At 46.4% G+C, this 15261-nt stretch overlaps 1 protein-coding gene across 7 annotated transcripts; it reads right to left on the bottom strand.

The window, feature by feature from the left end:
• Positions 1–142: 142 nt before the first annotated feature.
• LOC120809852 (early endosome antigen 1) lies at positions 143–15201 on the bottom strand. Of its 7 annotated transcripts, none has more exons than XM_040163986.2 (30): positions 15035–15201; positions 13427–13504; positions 13210–13322; positions 13051–13105; positions 12902–12967; positions 12742–12772; positions 12558–12662; positions 12171–12292; positions 11559–11714; positions 10736–10750; positions 10345–10461; positions 8785–9123; positions 8546–8695; positions 8285–8404; positions 7724–7927; positions 7261–7461; positions 7005–7118; positions 6746–6901; positions 6489–6628; positions 5994–6324; positions 5777–5878; positions 5498–5692; positions 5164–5346; positions 4767–4952; positions 4542–4673; positions 4200–4385; positions 3849–4087; positions 2930–3050; positions 2708–2806; positions 143–2608 (listed from the first exon to the last, which is right to left on the bottom strand). In XM_040163986.2, the coding sequence occupies exons 1-30, from the start codon at positions 15056–15058 to the stop codon at positions 2486–2488; spliced, it is 4203 nt and encodes a 1400-aa protein (XP_040019920.2). In that variant the 5' UTR covers positions 15059–15201; the 3' UTR covers positions 143–2485. The 7 variants fall into 7 exon arrangements, with proteins under 7 accessions (XP_040019920.2, XP_040019921.2, XP_077938846.1 ...); XM_040163987.2 differs by having other exon boundaries at positions 11559–11708; XM_078082720.1 differs by having other exon boundaries at positions 12906–12967; positions 15035–15187.
• Positions 15202–15261: the final 60 nt, after the last annotated feature.

The raw sequence follows: 15261 nt of genomic DNA, 5'->3' as shown, positions 1-15261 counted from the left end.
ATTTTAATTATGAAAGAATTCAACTAGAACTACAAAATACAGATTTGGATTAAGGTGTGAAATACAGATTGATACAAAAATGTAAAAGCATTATGCACTTCTTAATTGTCTATTAATAAATAAAAAACACTACACAAGAAGATAGAAACATACTGTTTTATTTATGTATGACGATGAAGTAGAAAATGAAATGGTGCACGTGAACATAAATGACATTGTTTCCCTCGACCCCCTCAGGTGAGCGGAGGTCACCCCGGCCGTACTAACACGCGGCGGGTTCGCCGCTAACAGCGAGCAGTGACGCACGAGGCTTCACAACCGCCAACTGTAATGACTCAAAACATGAGGCCGCGTGTGAGTGAGCCACAGGCCAGTGAGGTCATCATGCGTGATTACTGGCAGCAACATGAAGAAAGCAACAATCCACTGTGTTCAGAGCGGAAGGGACTTTGTTTTTTGAAAAAAGAAAAAAAAAAGAAAAAAATCGAATTTAAGACACTGACGAGTCCACACACATTTTCACTGTTCTACATCCATAAGTGTTATATAAATTTTCTATTTCATTACAAACATTCACAGAGATAATTATGACAGCCTTATCATTAATGAGCAGTTAAGTACATCAAGGCTAGAAATGCTGAAGCCTGTATAAAGTGGGTGGTCCTTCGTTCGTGGCCCGTTTCTCACGCCGATGAGCCCAGAATACAATAAGGTGCAAATCCTCTCTCTGGGTTCTAAAGGGACTGTACAGCTCGAGAGATGAATCACAAACCCTCGATTGAAAGCAGGCCATGACGCAACATCTGTGATCTGTGATCTCTCTCCGGTTTAGAAATAGTGCTTTTCCTGGGCCAATCTGAGGTAGACGTAACGGAACCAATGCAACACTAAACGAGACGAGGCCGCCGGGCCACCGAGTCTGAAGACGCTGTTTGAGCAAAAGAAGCCGAAATAGATAATCAGGCAAGCAAAAAAAAAAAGTCAGTGTTTGTCTGCTCCAGTCTTTAGACAATTGCACATATGATCTTTCCAAAATTTCCTTTGACAAATTATAAATTATAGAAAGCAGGAAGGAACTTCTACAGTGTTATCGGCCGCGCGGGTTGGAACCAGCAGCTGACAGCAGCACCGACAACAACACGCGTTCATACAGAGCATCTCTGCACACACACACACACACAATTCTAGTCAGTGCCATTGAGTTTACATAAGCAGCATTAAAAAAAGTTTTTTTTTTTTTTTTTTTAAATGAACATGCGAGCGACTGACATGAATTCTGCATAAAAGAAAACAAGAGAAATGTGGCACAGCAAAGAGAAGTGATCAGACATGAAAGCCTCCCAGATGGTCACATGTGCGGTGATCAAAATAAATACAAATATTGTCAGACCCTGTGATTTAAAACTGAAAACTTCCCACTTAGAAAAATACTGAAATATGAAAGAAGCATTAGGTTTTCATCTTGACTGCGTTCCTGCTGCAGACATTCTTTGGTCGTGAAATAGGCTGAATACATCAATTCCAACACACACACACACACACAAACACACTGCCGCACAAAAGGAAACATGCAGTAACTGATCGCAGATGAATCGCTGGTGAAAGAAATTACTGATGAGGTGTTTTCTATAAATCAAAAACATGATTTGAGGCTAAAATCTTGAGCTGTAATTTACGGTACATAATGCATATTCCATCATTTAAAAATGACATTTCTATGAAAAATCCTGTCCACAAAACATCAAATTAAAGGTTTTGCTGATTAACAAGTTTTGGGAACAAAGTATGTAATTCTGTTATTCAGTACAGACAATAGTTTCCTGTAAGAGAAGTATGTTCCACAAAAAAATTAAATATAAAACCAATTTCAACCGATTTCAACACACTTTCTTATTCACGTGTCAAATTACACACATTCATAAAAACAAAGATCTTAAAAATATTTTTTCCAATGTTTTAGTGATCAGATCGATGTAGTCCTAAACAGATATTTACTTCCTTTACAAAAAAAGTTACCTGCATTTACGTTCGTGGGGCAGAAGTGACCACCATCACAACATCTACCTCCCCCGATCCCTCCGACAGGCTCACACGGACCTCTCACCTGACGCCAGACCTCTCAACACGTACACAACAACCACCTTGAACTTGCTAATGATTCCAAACAACGACAGAGATGTGAACGTAAAACGAGATGGACGGGGGTTTGTTCTCACTCTCTCTGCCCGCTGGCAGGCCACAGGAGCAGCAAAGGCACAAAAACAGATGCAGACAATCCAAACCAACTCCCGACACGCCGCCCACGTGTCACTTGGTGGAAACCCTCCCAGAAGAGCCAGAAGTCCCCCAGCAGGCGGGAGTCCTCCTCGCGCCGGGTCCGTCCTCAGCAAGTGCACATCAAACACGACAAAGACTCCCCTTCTCCTGCCCGCTGAGGTCGGAGGCAGGGGGCAGGTGAAGGGATGGGGGGGGCGGGGGGGGGGAGTCAGCCCTGGAGCTCGTCGAAGCACGTCTCGCAGACCCGCACGGGCTTTTTGGACGACGGCGTGAAGGCGTTCCTCATCGAGCACTCGGCGCAGAAGATGTTGCCGCAGTGTCTGCAGTGGTGCTGCGTATTCACAGGAGGAGAAGAAGAAAAGTGTTACGGCACGAAAAGGTAACACAGAAGTTCAACGCGCCGCCCTCCGGGAGACGCCGCCGCTCTCACCTTCCTGACAGTCACACTGAAGCCTTTCCCGCAGGCCATGCAGTTCTGCACCTCGTGGTCCTCGGCCCACTTCCTCGTCAAGCTCTGGCACTGCTTGATCTGGGGGGGGGAAAAAAGGCAGCGAGGGGGCCGGCGGTTACAACCGGCAGCGCAACACCGCGTCCGCATGGCGACGCTACGGAGGGCCGCCTAAGACGAAGACATAAGTGTCTCACGACCGACCTGGAGCGACTGGTTCTCCCGGCCGAGCTCCTGCATGGCGGCCGTCGTGTCGTCCAGCTTCCTCCTCAGCTCCACCATCTTGGCCTGCAGTTTCTCCATTTCGCCTTCACCTTTCACGCACCTGAAGCACCACCACAGAGCAACGGGGGGGATTTGTGGGAGAGGGTTTTTTTTTTTTTTTTGTGGGGGCTCAGAAAAACTAACTGAGCTCTTTTACGTCTATTGACCACATATCGGTGCTACTCAGCATTCTATTCTCATTTCAACTCAACTCACACTTCAAATGCTGCCTTGTACATGTGCTGCATGTAAAAACACTGTTTTCTATTGTTTGTTACCTACAAACAACCTACTCAAATGGTATCATTTCATAGCACCAACTATAGAACTAGATCTACAGATCTGATCACAGCCGATAAAACTCCCTTTTTTGAATACCTTTGAAAGCGTAAAACCTTTGATGAAGTGCACTGTAGGAAACATGTTGCGGTTGCTTTAATGTTGACAGAAGTAGAATGTGTTACGGATGTACCTCTTTTCTAGGACTTTCCTTCTGCTTAATTTATTTGTATGTTTATGCCCTTACATCTAATTTGATTTTGAAACTTCTTGTGCTCCCATCGTAACAAGAATTCCATCAAAGAGAGGAGATCTTCTCAATTTCAACAACCAAATCCACCAAAACCACATTAGACAATCCTGGTGACTTCAGAGTCCTGCACTGGATGTAAAAGGTTCCAATAACCTGAATGTACTGGCAGAAAAGCCTCAACACTGAATATGAATTACCAACTTCCTTTTCCTTTAACCTATTGGTATTGAAGCCTTTCCTAACCGGCTAATCAAGGACCTGTATTTAGTAATCATTTTTTAAATTTCCTTCAGGCCGACGCCTTTAAGGGAAGCGACGTCGACTGACCTTTCCAAAAGAGCTCGCCTCTCGTCCTGGTTGTTCTGCACGGTGGCCTCCAGCACAGCGATCTCTCCCCTCAGCTCGTCGGTCTGCTTCTCCAGCTCGCCGACCCTCCGCTGGCTGCCCTGCCACTCCCTCTTCAGCGTGGCCACGTTTTCATTCAGAGCCGTCACCTGCGCCTCCATCTTGGCTACAGTCTCCTCCCCGCGCTTCACCGTCTCTTCTCTGGCCCGCTTCTCTGCAGACTTTTGAGAGAAAGCGTGGACCGCGTCACGGGGAGTGATCGGAGGGGCGACTAAGGGAGCTTTAAAGCGCTCCGTTCAAATTATTTCGGTGGAATTGGACTAGTGGGCCTACCAGCTGATCCTGGACCTTCTTGGTCTGTGCAAGGAGCTGCTCCTCCCTCTGGCCCCGGCTGTCCCTGGTGACCTGGTGCTCCTTCTGCTCCTGCTCCAGGGTCCTCTGCGCTGCCTCCGTCTGACCCTGCAGCTCCAGTTTTTGCTGGATCAACAGCTGTTTGGCTTCCCGTAACTCACCCAGCTCCTGGGGATGAACAAATGTACACTCGTAGTGTCTGCATTAAAACCTTTCACCCACGGGGTCAACTTCAAAAAAACCTTTTGAGCGCAGGGAAGTTACTGCTTTAACAATCAATAGAAAGACATTTTTAGTGGTCGCTTTTGGTGAAAGGTGACTGACCTTCTCCCTCCTCTCTGATAGTGTTTTTAATTGAGAAGTCAGTTTGTTGGAATTATTTTCCAGGACAGTCTTGGCTTTCTTCAGCTCCTCAACGTTGCTCCTCTCCTTTTCCAGTTGCTCCTTAACTTCACCCTGAGTGTGCGAGCATCATTTACAACACATGAGCTTAATCCCGTCAAGTGTCGTTAGTGTTCATGCCGGTGTTGGTTAATCCGTTTGTCTGACCTGCTGCTTCTGGACTGCCTTCAGTGTTTGCTCTTGCTGTTGGAGCTTCACGTCCCGTCTTTCCAGCACCTGCTCCAGCGAGCCTCGGCCCTTCTGCAGATCCTGGACCTGAGCTTCCAAACCCGCCTGATGGCTTCGGTTGGCGGCCAGCTCTTCCAAAGCCAAGTTCAGCTTCTCCTCTGACGCCTAGAATCGGAGAAAGGTCCAACGTCACTCACTTGAGGAGGGGACAGACAAATAACTTCAAAGCAGCAATGCGCTTTTATGATAGTCTGTGCACCCCTCCCTGTGCTTAATCCATCTGTGTGAATTGGTTGAGAGAAAAAAAGGATGCAGGATCGCAGCTTCTGATTTCAACACAAAGTCCTTAAATGAAGCGACTATCTGTCCCTCCTACCTTCAGGTCTTGACGCAGGGCAGACACCTCAGACTCTTTGCCGTAGAAGTCGGACTGCAGCTTAGTGAGGCTTTCCTGGCTTTCCCCCAAGGCCTTCTGCAGCTCTGTCGTCCGGCTGTTCTCGGAGGCCAGCTCGTTGCCGAGCCCAGACACCTGGGCCCTAAGATTACTCTCCTCCTCCGTCTGCAGGAAAAAAGACACACACACAAACACACTTTAGGTAACACACAAAGTACTCTCAATCACGGAATAATGAGTAACTGTGTTGTTCAGTGAGATGACCGTTTTTTTAACAGCGTGGATGTCGGTGTTTGAATTCTAAAATGCTACTTGCCTTCTTCACATTTACTTGTTGCAACTCGGCCACTTGGCCCTTAAGCTTCTTCATCTCCTCCTCAAAGGACCCCGTGGCTGCCTTCAGTTGTGCCTGCAGCTTCTCCAACTCCTTCTCTTTTTCCGTCAGCGCTCCCTCAGAGTCAGAGCGCTGCTGCTCCAGCGTGGCCAGCTGCACCTTCAACTTTTTCTCTGCCTGAAATTTGCAGACAACACAGCAGGTCTTTACGGTTCAAACAATCATACGGAACAATAATGCAGCATTTCATCGGAAGCTTACCTCTCCCATCTGCTCCAACTGCTTTTGCGATTCTTTCATCGACTTGGCGATGCCCTCATTAATCTTAAGAAGCTCCTGTCTGGCCTTCTCATTGGACTTTTCCTGAGGATTAAGACAGATTTAGTTGGTGAATGTCCTGGTGATGTAATTAGGTGACTTATTTGTTACTCCAAGTGGAAAGGTTGAAGATATCTAAACAACAGCTTACTGAACCTACCTTCTCCTCCATGACTGACTTATGTTTCTTCCTCTCGGTGTCCAGTACGCCGAGACTCTCTTTCAGTGCTTTGTTGGCCTTTCCTAGGCTGTCCTGTGTATTGGCGAGTTCCTTCCTTTGAGCATCTTTCTCCTGCTGGGCCTTCTGTAGGTCCGCTGCCAGACTCTGAGCTCTCCTGTCCAGATCTGCATGCTTAGTTTTCCCTTCCACCATCACCGTGTCCAGGTTCACCTTCAGAGCAGCTTGGTCCTGCTCGCTGCGCTCCAGCTGCTGCTGAGTGTCACTCAAGGCAGCTGTTTTTTTCTTTAACTCCTCTTGTAGTGTTGTAGCCCTTAACGGTGGAAACACGGGATGTGGTAGGTATGATTCATATACATATTCAATACAGTGGAGCAAAACAAAATACTGGCATGTATATGTAACAGAGAGCGTTACAATTGGATTAACATGCATTTATTATTTATTTTCAACTCTGCACCAGTATAGTTAACTCACCGTGCTTTCTCGGTTTCCAGCGAAAGCTGCAGCTCCTTTGCTTTGCGTTTGACTTCTGATCCCTCCTTCTGCAGCTTCTGTACTTCCTGCTGCACCTGGTCCTGTGTGACCTGCAACTCCCCAACCTGTGACTCCAATTTCTTTTGGATTAAAACAACAGATTCATTTAGAAGAATGCCGTATGTATGTAGTCACTTCGGACAGGTACATTTTAAGCCTACAACATCAAGGATTCACTACAAAGACTCAAGACAAACCTTGTTAAGCCCCTCCAGCTGCTCTATGCGCTGTTCGGAGGCCATTAGCTTGTCTTTGCATTCCTTCAGACTGGCATCCAGCTGTGTGCACTGCTCCTGTCTCTCCTTGAGCCTTTGGGCCTGCTCCTCTATCTTCGTCTGAGCCTCATTCAGCTCCTGTAGTAAGGTGAGACAGGAGAAGGAAGGAAAACACTTAAATAAGGGATTTGCAATACCAAAGACTAAGGGACAATGGCGGTGGCATTAAAAGAGCAATAACCTGCTGTTTGTCCTGTAGTGCATGCTGAGCCGTCTCCAGGTTGTTTTCCAGGTTAGCCTTCTGTGCAGCCCTAGCTGCCTCTGCAGATAGCAGCATCTCCGTCTTTGCCTTCAGCTGAAGAAAAACGTTTTATTTCAAATGAATGTATATATATATATATATATATATATACACATATATACACACACACACACACACACACACACACACACACACACACGCATATTTATTTCACAGAGAGTCTTCGGAAGCTTACCTGAGCATCTAGCTGGGCAGCTTTCTCCTTGCTTTCTGCCAGCTGGGTGGTGACCTCGGTGACGGAGGTCTCCAGGGTTAGGGCTCGGTCCTGGGCGGAGCGCAGTAGGCTCTTCTGCTCCTGGACCTGCTTATGCAAGTTATCCTGGGCTTGCTTGTTGCTCTCTGATTGGTTCTTCAGCTTGTCTGTCAACTGTGTGACCTTAAGAGACCCACATAAGAGACGTTTTATAAGCTCCAGAATGACAAATGATTCCCTGTAGTTCTTGTTAAATTAACCTGGCTTTCTTTTATGATGCTAATTGAGATAATGGTTTCAATCAACCCAGCCTGTTTTGGTCGTAACAACACATTTATTCATCTTACAAGGGGTGGCACGTGTCTACCAAACAGCAACATGAATTTGGACCTGTGTCTGTGTGTGTGTGTGTGTGGGGGGGGGGGGGGGGGGGGGGCACACACACCTGTTCCTGTAGTCCATGGTTTTTCTCTTTTAGCTGGTTGAGTACAGCAGTCTCTCCCTCACCGGCCTGGATCTTTGCACACAAATCGTCCCTCTCGGTTTCCAGTTGGCTCACAATGTCCTTACTCTTTTGCAGCAGGGCCTCCAGGTTCTGGATCTTCTGGTCCTTATCTCCAATCTGACGCAGCACCTGCTCCAGGTCATTCTACAGCCAGCACAGCAGAAAGACTATATGAGATTTTTAGTTTGTGAGAGGTCAATTTGGAGATTCCCACACAGGCAGACGGCAAGGCTTTTGTTTGTGAACGGACAAAACTTCAGAAAAATGTAAACTATGCTATAATCTTTTACAAATACCACACAATAATTCAATTACTGATATTTCTACACTAGTGAGAACTCTCAAGCTAAAAATCTATGGATGAAACTATCATCAACATCATCATTGGTAATTTGATTACTTTGTATGAGACTGTATTGGATATTATTCTGGAAGTCACAGCGCAGCCTGTCCTGACTTTACACTCTCCAATATTGTCAACGGAGGGTTGTTTTACGCTACCTGAGCCTCACGGAGTTTGCCATTTGTGTTTTGCTGCAGCGCCTGCAGCTCCTGGTGCTGCTGCTTGGCTTTCTCCAGCTGGTGCTGCACGTCTGTATTCTTACTGCCACTCTCCTTCAGCTACGGAAGCAAAACGGTCATTTTGTGCATTGGGAGGTTTTTGTGTCGTCATCCAACAACAGTTTCATCGCTGTGATCTTAATGGGTTTGTTCTTAGAAGATAATTAGATACAATATGTTTGAGTTTCATCTGATGCCTACCTGCTCTTCTGCACGGGACAGTTTGAGCTGTAGGTCGGCAGCCTGCTGCTCGCGGTCTTTTAGTTTCTCCCCCGAAAGCTGCCTCTGTTCTTTAAGGCGACCTTGCACCTCGCCAAGCTGTCGCTCTGCCTCCAGCAGTTTGGCATGCAACTAGGAAGAGCACATAGAGAGGGGTGATGATTCAGCAGGAAGGCGCAGGATGACAAAAGTAACAGCAGAAACTTATACAACGGACTCACCTGACTGATCTCGGCCTGCTGCTGAGCTCCTTGGTTGTCTTTTTCCTCCCTTTGCTGTTGCAACTGTTTCCTCTCCACCTTCAGCTCTGCATGCTTCACCTCCAGCTCCGTAATCTCCTTTTTCAACTTCGCCACCTCCTCCGCTCTCTCTGCGAGCTCCGTCTGGGCCTTCGTCAGGTAGCCTTCGGCCCCGGTGGCCCGAGCCTGGAGCTCTTGAGCCTCCAGCTCCCTCTCTCTAAGGCTGCCTTCGGCTCCCTTCTTGGCGGCCCTCTCTGCTCCCAGATGCTCCTCCAGTTCCTGGTACTCTTTCTCCTTACGTGCAAGCTTCTCAGACAGGCTCTGTGAGAACAGGGACATCAGGCCGATTGGCCAGAGGTTTGGGGAATTATGGGAGTGATAGACGTGCCAGAATAGGAAGGAAAGCCAGGGCGCAAATCAATGAAAGTGAAAATATAAGTGAAATAATTTGTTTTCTGACTTGGAAAGTACGCTCTCAGCTAAAGTATAATTCATTATTGACAATGATTGAAAGGATAGGCCATTAGTGAAGCCCCGCTGTAAGCACCTGTCTCCTCTACCTTACAACTAAGTTGGTCTGATGGGAGCTGCAACTAATGCAATTAATAAACTGTGGAAAAGAACAGTTGGCTGAGTAATGTGAGGTGTGGCATTTATAGCGAACCGTTTACCAGACAGGACTTGCAATAACGTGGTATGTAAACAGCTCTTGCTTTGGTTTAAGCTCTGGCAGTAAACATAATGTGGTTAGGAGTCGAGCGTGCCGCTAACTGGGAAGATGGACAAGGCACCTGGGCTTCACAGTAATCCTCTGCAGGCCACCAGAGCAGCTGGCCAACATTAACAACCCTCTGCAGACACGTCATGCCCTCCTCTTCTGTTCCCCTCTGCATCTCACGGCTTTGTTGCTGGCTTTCTCTAGTGTCATTGTCATTGTGATAGATGCCCACTGGCTCTCTCCCCTCTAATCGTAGGGCTAAGGGCAAGACCATGCCCTTAGTCCTAATCCTCAGTTTCTCACCGTCTGCTCAATCACTTTTGTTTCCATTCTCCTGAGATAGGTGTCTTTATCAGATCTCAGAGTATCCTGTTGTGAGAACCTGTAATCGTCGTCTTACTAGGCCGGGACAGCATTCACAGGCCTGAGGTGAGAGGGTTCAATCTCTGACAGGAACCTATCGCCTCCATTGCTCATTTCCCATTGCGGATAAGACACAGCGCTGGCATGGCAGAGCCCCCACCCACCTGCTGGTTTAATTTTAGAGCTGCGTGTGGTTTTTGTATCAACGTGTCTCCGTTGCCAAAGAGGGCCCCCGCCCGCAGGGCATTGTGATGGGGCCTAAGGCCGGGAAACAGAGGAAGGTTCACAGACACTGGGCCGGTGGGCTCTGAGCTTGAGCGAAGTAATCATTAACACCACTGAAGTAAAAGTAAGTCATACGCGCTACAATGTGTCACAGATACTTCAGCAAATGTGTTTGCGCCTGCAGTAATCTGCTTCATGTCTGGGTCATAGGTGAATAATTGTGGTGTGTGGCGTACCTGGCTTTGCTGCTGCAGATTATTCAGATTGCTCTGCAGCTGGTGGATCTGTTGTGTGTAGACAGCGGCTTCCTGTGGACCTTTCTCCAGCTCTGCTTCCAGTTGGGATATGGTCATCTGCAATGTACACACGTTACACTCTTTTTGCAGGCCATTGAGTGGAAATTGGAAGAACTGAAGCATCACTGTGAAGGAATGTCAAAAAGAGAATAAAAACAAAAAAGCCAACATAGATGAGTAACAACAAGGGATCAAACAAACAAAAACAACTAGGCACAGAACCGGTAGCGTGGTAAAAAAAAAAAAAAAGGAAAGATTCAAAACTTTTCGAACATAACAACTCAAAAGGTGAATTCAGAGTGCGGAGCCAACTTGAAACAACATGTTTTACCTCCAGTTTACGGGTCTTGGAGAAAGAGTGAGTGTTGTGGAGGGATACAGTGTGTGAGGAGCAAGATAAGAAGGGGAGGAGAAGAGACACATACAAAAGGTGAGGCATAATACAACAGCAAACATTTCATCTGCAACTCCGAGCCAGATGCTACTGGGAAGAGAGAATGAATGATCAAATTCACAGTTGATACACTTAACTGTGACAGCATTGTGCTGAGGCCGCATTACGCAAACATTTTATTCAAAAGAGGGTTTCTGTATTTGTGTAAGGTTGCCAGGGCAGGGATGCATGGTCCTGAATTTAACGTTAACGGTTGCGTTATGGATTATATGCAATGTGAATATGTCGCTGGACTGCTGGCCTCAAAAAACCCAGCATGTTGTTGTTGTTGTTAGCAAAGCCACTTGTCACATATTATCCTACAAGCTGTTATGTGATCAATTATAAATGCATGAAAACAATGTTTAGAGATCTTTTGAAGAGATGTGGAGATGGAGAGGTTTCAGCATCTGCCATTCCAATGAAAATGCTCCCACTGTTCCCAGTAAAACCTGAATAATTCATCAGGCATTAATTGGTGAGAGATAGGCACAACAACACCTGGTGTGGCCTACCCATTATGAATATCAATCTTACAACAAGAGTTGGTGAGCGTATATAAAGGACACCATAGTTGTGTAGATGACCGTGCAAACAGAGGGGAACCGGTGTGCACGTTTATGCACTTATGATGGGTACAATTTAGGGGAGGAAGAGCTACAGCGAACAAACTTTCTGCGGAACCATATTGTAAATACACCAGGCGATTTGGTTCCCCCACCTCTGAGGTAGTGTAGTCGGCCTGCAGCTGCTCGTAGCGGGATTGGAGGCGTTCAGACTCTGCTTCCCTCTCACGGGTCATACTGTCCATCAGTGTCTGGACCTGCACCAGCTCCTTCTGCAGTACCTCCACATCCTCCACTCCCGGCCGCTGCAGCTAGGGGGCAGAGCAGAGACTGAGAACTGAGTGCCACAGTGGAGGGGGAAGGGGGAGGGGGGATTTTGGGGATTGGGATCAAAATCTATCGAAACTAGATTCTTAGTAATATCTGAAAGGATCAACAGCATGAGGATGCTTGAAGCTCCAGAACCAAAATTTGTATGACGGCTGTAACCCAATTTTAAAAGCAACACAATAAACACAAACAAATAACACAAAAGCGCACAACTGTAAATTGTTAGTCTGCAGGGTTCCCTGACACTGATGAAAGAACTGTACCATCTGCTTTGATTCTTCCACCACACAGCTTTGAGGCAAACGGATTTCATTGCATCGATTCAACAGTATTCCCTCAAACAAAAGCACAGCATTCACAAAGGTCCACACAAAGCATGACTCGAGCCCTGTGAGAAGAGAATAGAAGCTTAATGGAAACTCAGCGTGAGAGCTTACCAGTTCCGTTTGCAGTCTCTCGTTCTCCTCCTTCTCTTTCTGTAGCTGTTCAGTCAGTTTGCCCAGCCTCTGGTCAGCAGCCTCCCTCAGGCTCTTCTCCTCATCATAGCGGGATTTTAAGTCTGTCATATTCAACGATTCAAAATCACATCCAAATAAATAAAAAGAAACACCAAGACTTTGCTTGTTGACGTCATCCAACTGATTGAAGGAAAACACTGTGTAAAATGCCAAACTTGTGCCTTTGGTCCATGAAACCAAACGCAGATGGAGCCAAACAACGGATAGATTGAGCATAATATTGGTTTAGTACAAGAGTACTTTAGATTTGTTAAATGAGGCGGACCCACAGACACAGTGCAGCCCGTATTCTGGCGTCACACTAACCTACTATCTCTGTGGCCAGCTGGGCGGCCTTCTGCTCAAACAAGTCTTTCATCTGCTTGATGTTGAATTTTTCTGTCTCTGCTTCATTCAACTTCTTTTCAAGCCCTGAGAAAAAGAGAGCGCCATACATTAGGGACTGATGGTTGGCATCTTTTCCAGTTATTTTAAGTATAATATTCTCTACCGGAGTCATCTGGGCTCATCGGTCCATCGTTCTGTGGAAAGGAGGGAAAGATAGAAACATGTACAGTAAGAGTAAGCATTGGCATCATGTTCAATCAAGCAGCTGTGTAGAAAACTCGGAAAGTCCGTGTAAAATGTATTAAACAACTTGAAGGAATTACTTGCTTCAGTTGTCCTTGGACTTTGTCTAACTCCTTCTTAAGCTCTTCAGAGAACCACTTCTCCTCCTAACCAGGGGAAAACAGACACGCAAAATAAGGTATTGGAATTAACCGAACATTTACAGACCTCTGCTGTTCAGAAACTTCACCTTGAGAGAAGTGTGCAAGTCCTGAACCTCTTGCCGCAGCATAGTAAGGTCTTCCCTAAAAAGCGGAGAATAGCACATTCACAAACAACAATTCTCTCCCCACAAAATCCGCCTGATCGTCATGAGTGATGTGACAGTAACAGAACGTTTATATCTCACCGCGTAGGGGCCATATGAGCGGGCAGGTCCCCGGTATCATGGAACAGCTCATAGTGCTTAAACAGCTCCTCCGCCGAGTTGTGAGACTTCATGCACTGAGGGCAGATGAAGCCCTGAACACAGAAACACACAATAGTGATCAAATAAAAACAACAATCTGATTTGCGTTAATGGGAGGAAAACAATGCCAGAAACGCCGAGCATCCACCCACGTTACCTCGGAGGTCTGATCGTGGTTGAGGTCGGTGCTGGGCTGCTCCGACTCGGCATTCTGGGAGCCTCCTTTACCAGGAGTCTGAAGAGGAGAAAATGCATTTAATGAATCGGAATGTATAGCAACACTAGATCTCTAAGCCTGAAGCGGTATTCTCCACTGTAAGGCATAAACGTTTCATAGGGTTGTGCCCAGATTAGCGACGCAGTGGTACGTGATTTATGGGAGGGACGGCGTGGCTGTGTGATGCACGGTAACTGGCTAGGCACAAAACATTTAGTGTAGTATGTGTGGCCAAATGCTCCACAAAGATCCAATGAGCATAGAAGCTTCTTTGACTTTAAAGTGTCCAAAAGACATCTGGCGAAGAATAGTCCAGATGTCTGAAGCCACAAGGCTGTTCAAGCACATCAGCAAAAGTATGTGAGGTGTCACCTGTGTGTACACAGGTCACCCTTCCTAATGTTGTGTCTGTCACACATGTTACATTATTGAAAAACCTTCAAACTCACACAAACTCCTTATAAACACAGAACTCCATTACTTAATGGGAAAAAACGAACACTAAAAGGAGAACTGCCCAATAGAAAATGATGCCCATTTGACCATAAACATTTAATAACGTAACGGTCGTTAACTAACGTTACGAAATAATTAGCACGCTAGTACTGTAGGTTAATACAAAGATTAAAGAAATAAACAGCAATACGTATAGCGACATGTTTTATTTTGTGTGGCTTCCTAACGTTTGCAATAAAAGCCCTTGGAAGCTGCGGGTCAGACAGCTCCTGACCTCAATGAGACCTGAATGATATTGTAAAATGGATTTTCCTGGTTCCAAAGCCGGAACTTCAGTGTACACAGCGATGCCGTTAACATTGCCAAGTGCACTGTGGTAAATGCAGTCCCAAAGCTAGCTAGCTAGCTTAGCTGGCTACATTAAGTAGCTAAACTCCTATTCCCACATGCAGGCTAAATGTAGTGACAAGCTGGCAATTTCTCAAAACAAAAGGTCATCATGGACATTGTATACGCTGCATTTGCGTTAATTAGAACAATTTTGGTTCATGTTTCTGTAACCTTAAACCAACTAACACGGGACTTCCCAAATGTCAAACTGCCCGGCTAACGTCAGCGTTAGCATGTTATGGGTGGGCGATGAATTAACCTACACTGCTACAACATAGCTTGCTAACGGGACACAGAGAGCAGGTGTGTTAGCTGGCTAAATTGTGCCTGGAAAGTAGGACACGTTAGCCAACGGTTTGCTGCTGCATTACAGGTACTGGCTTGCGTTACCCCCGTCTGGAGTAACATTAGCATCAACTAACCGAACCAAGTTAGCATCGGGTGGCTAGCTGTAGCAGCCCCACACAAGGAGCGCTTGATGTGTCTATTCCTATGTGACGGCGTAGCGCGGTTTTTCCCCCAATCGAGGAACTCAGGTCGGGAAAAAATACAAAACCCGCCCACCTACGACGGACTGTGTTACAAAACATACGTCCCCACCATGAAAACAAGACAAGGCTAGGCCCGTGTCTCGCAAGGAAAAAGGCTCCAGTTTATCTAAACGAAAGCGAGATGGTTGACTTCGTTGGACCAGAAGCTTACCATTTGAAGTATCCGTCTGAGCATGGCCCCGTCTGTGTTTTTATTTCCCCCTCCGCCGGCACGGAATCCAATCAGTTTAGAAAGGCAAAGTTTACGTAACGTTAACTGTACAGCGAACACCTGACCGAGCTCGGGCAGCGGCGGCGGATGGGCGGGTCGTGGGGAGGATGGGGAAGATTATAAAATAACTGTCGTCATAATTATACTGCCCTGATTAAAACGATGTC

This window comes from Gasterosteus aculeatus, chromosome X (assembly GCF_964276395.1).
Source record: "Gasterosteus aculeatus chromosome X, fGasAcu3.hap1.1, whole genome shotgun sequence".
NCBI lineage: Eukaryota > Metazoa > Chordata > Actinopteri > Perciformes > Gasterosteidae > Gasterosteus > Gasterosteus aculeatus.
This window is presented reverse-complemented; position numbering and strand designations above follow the sequence as displayed.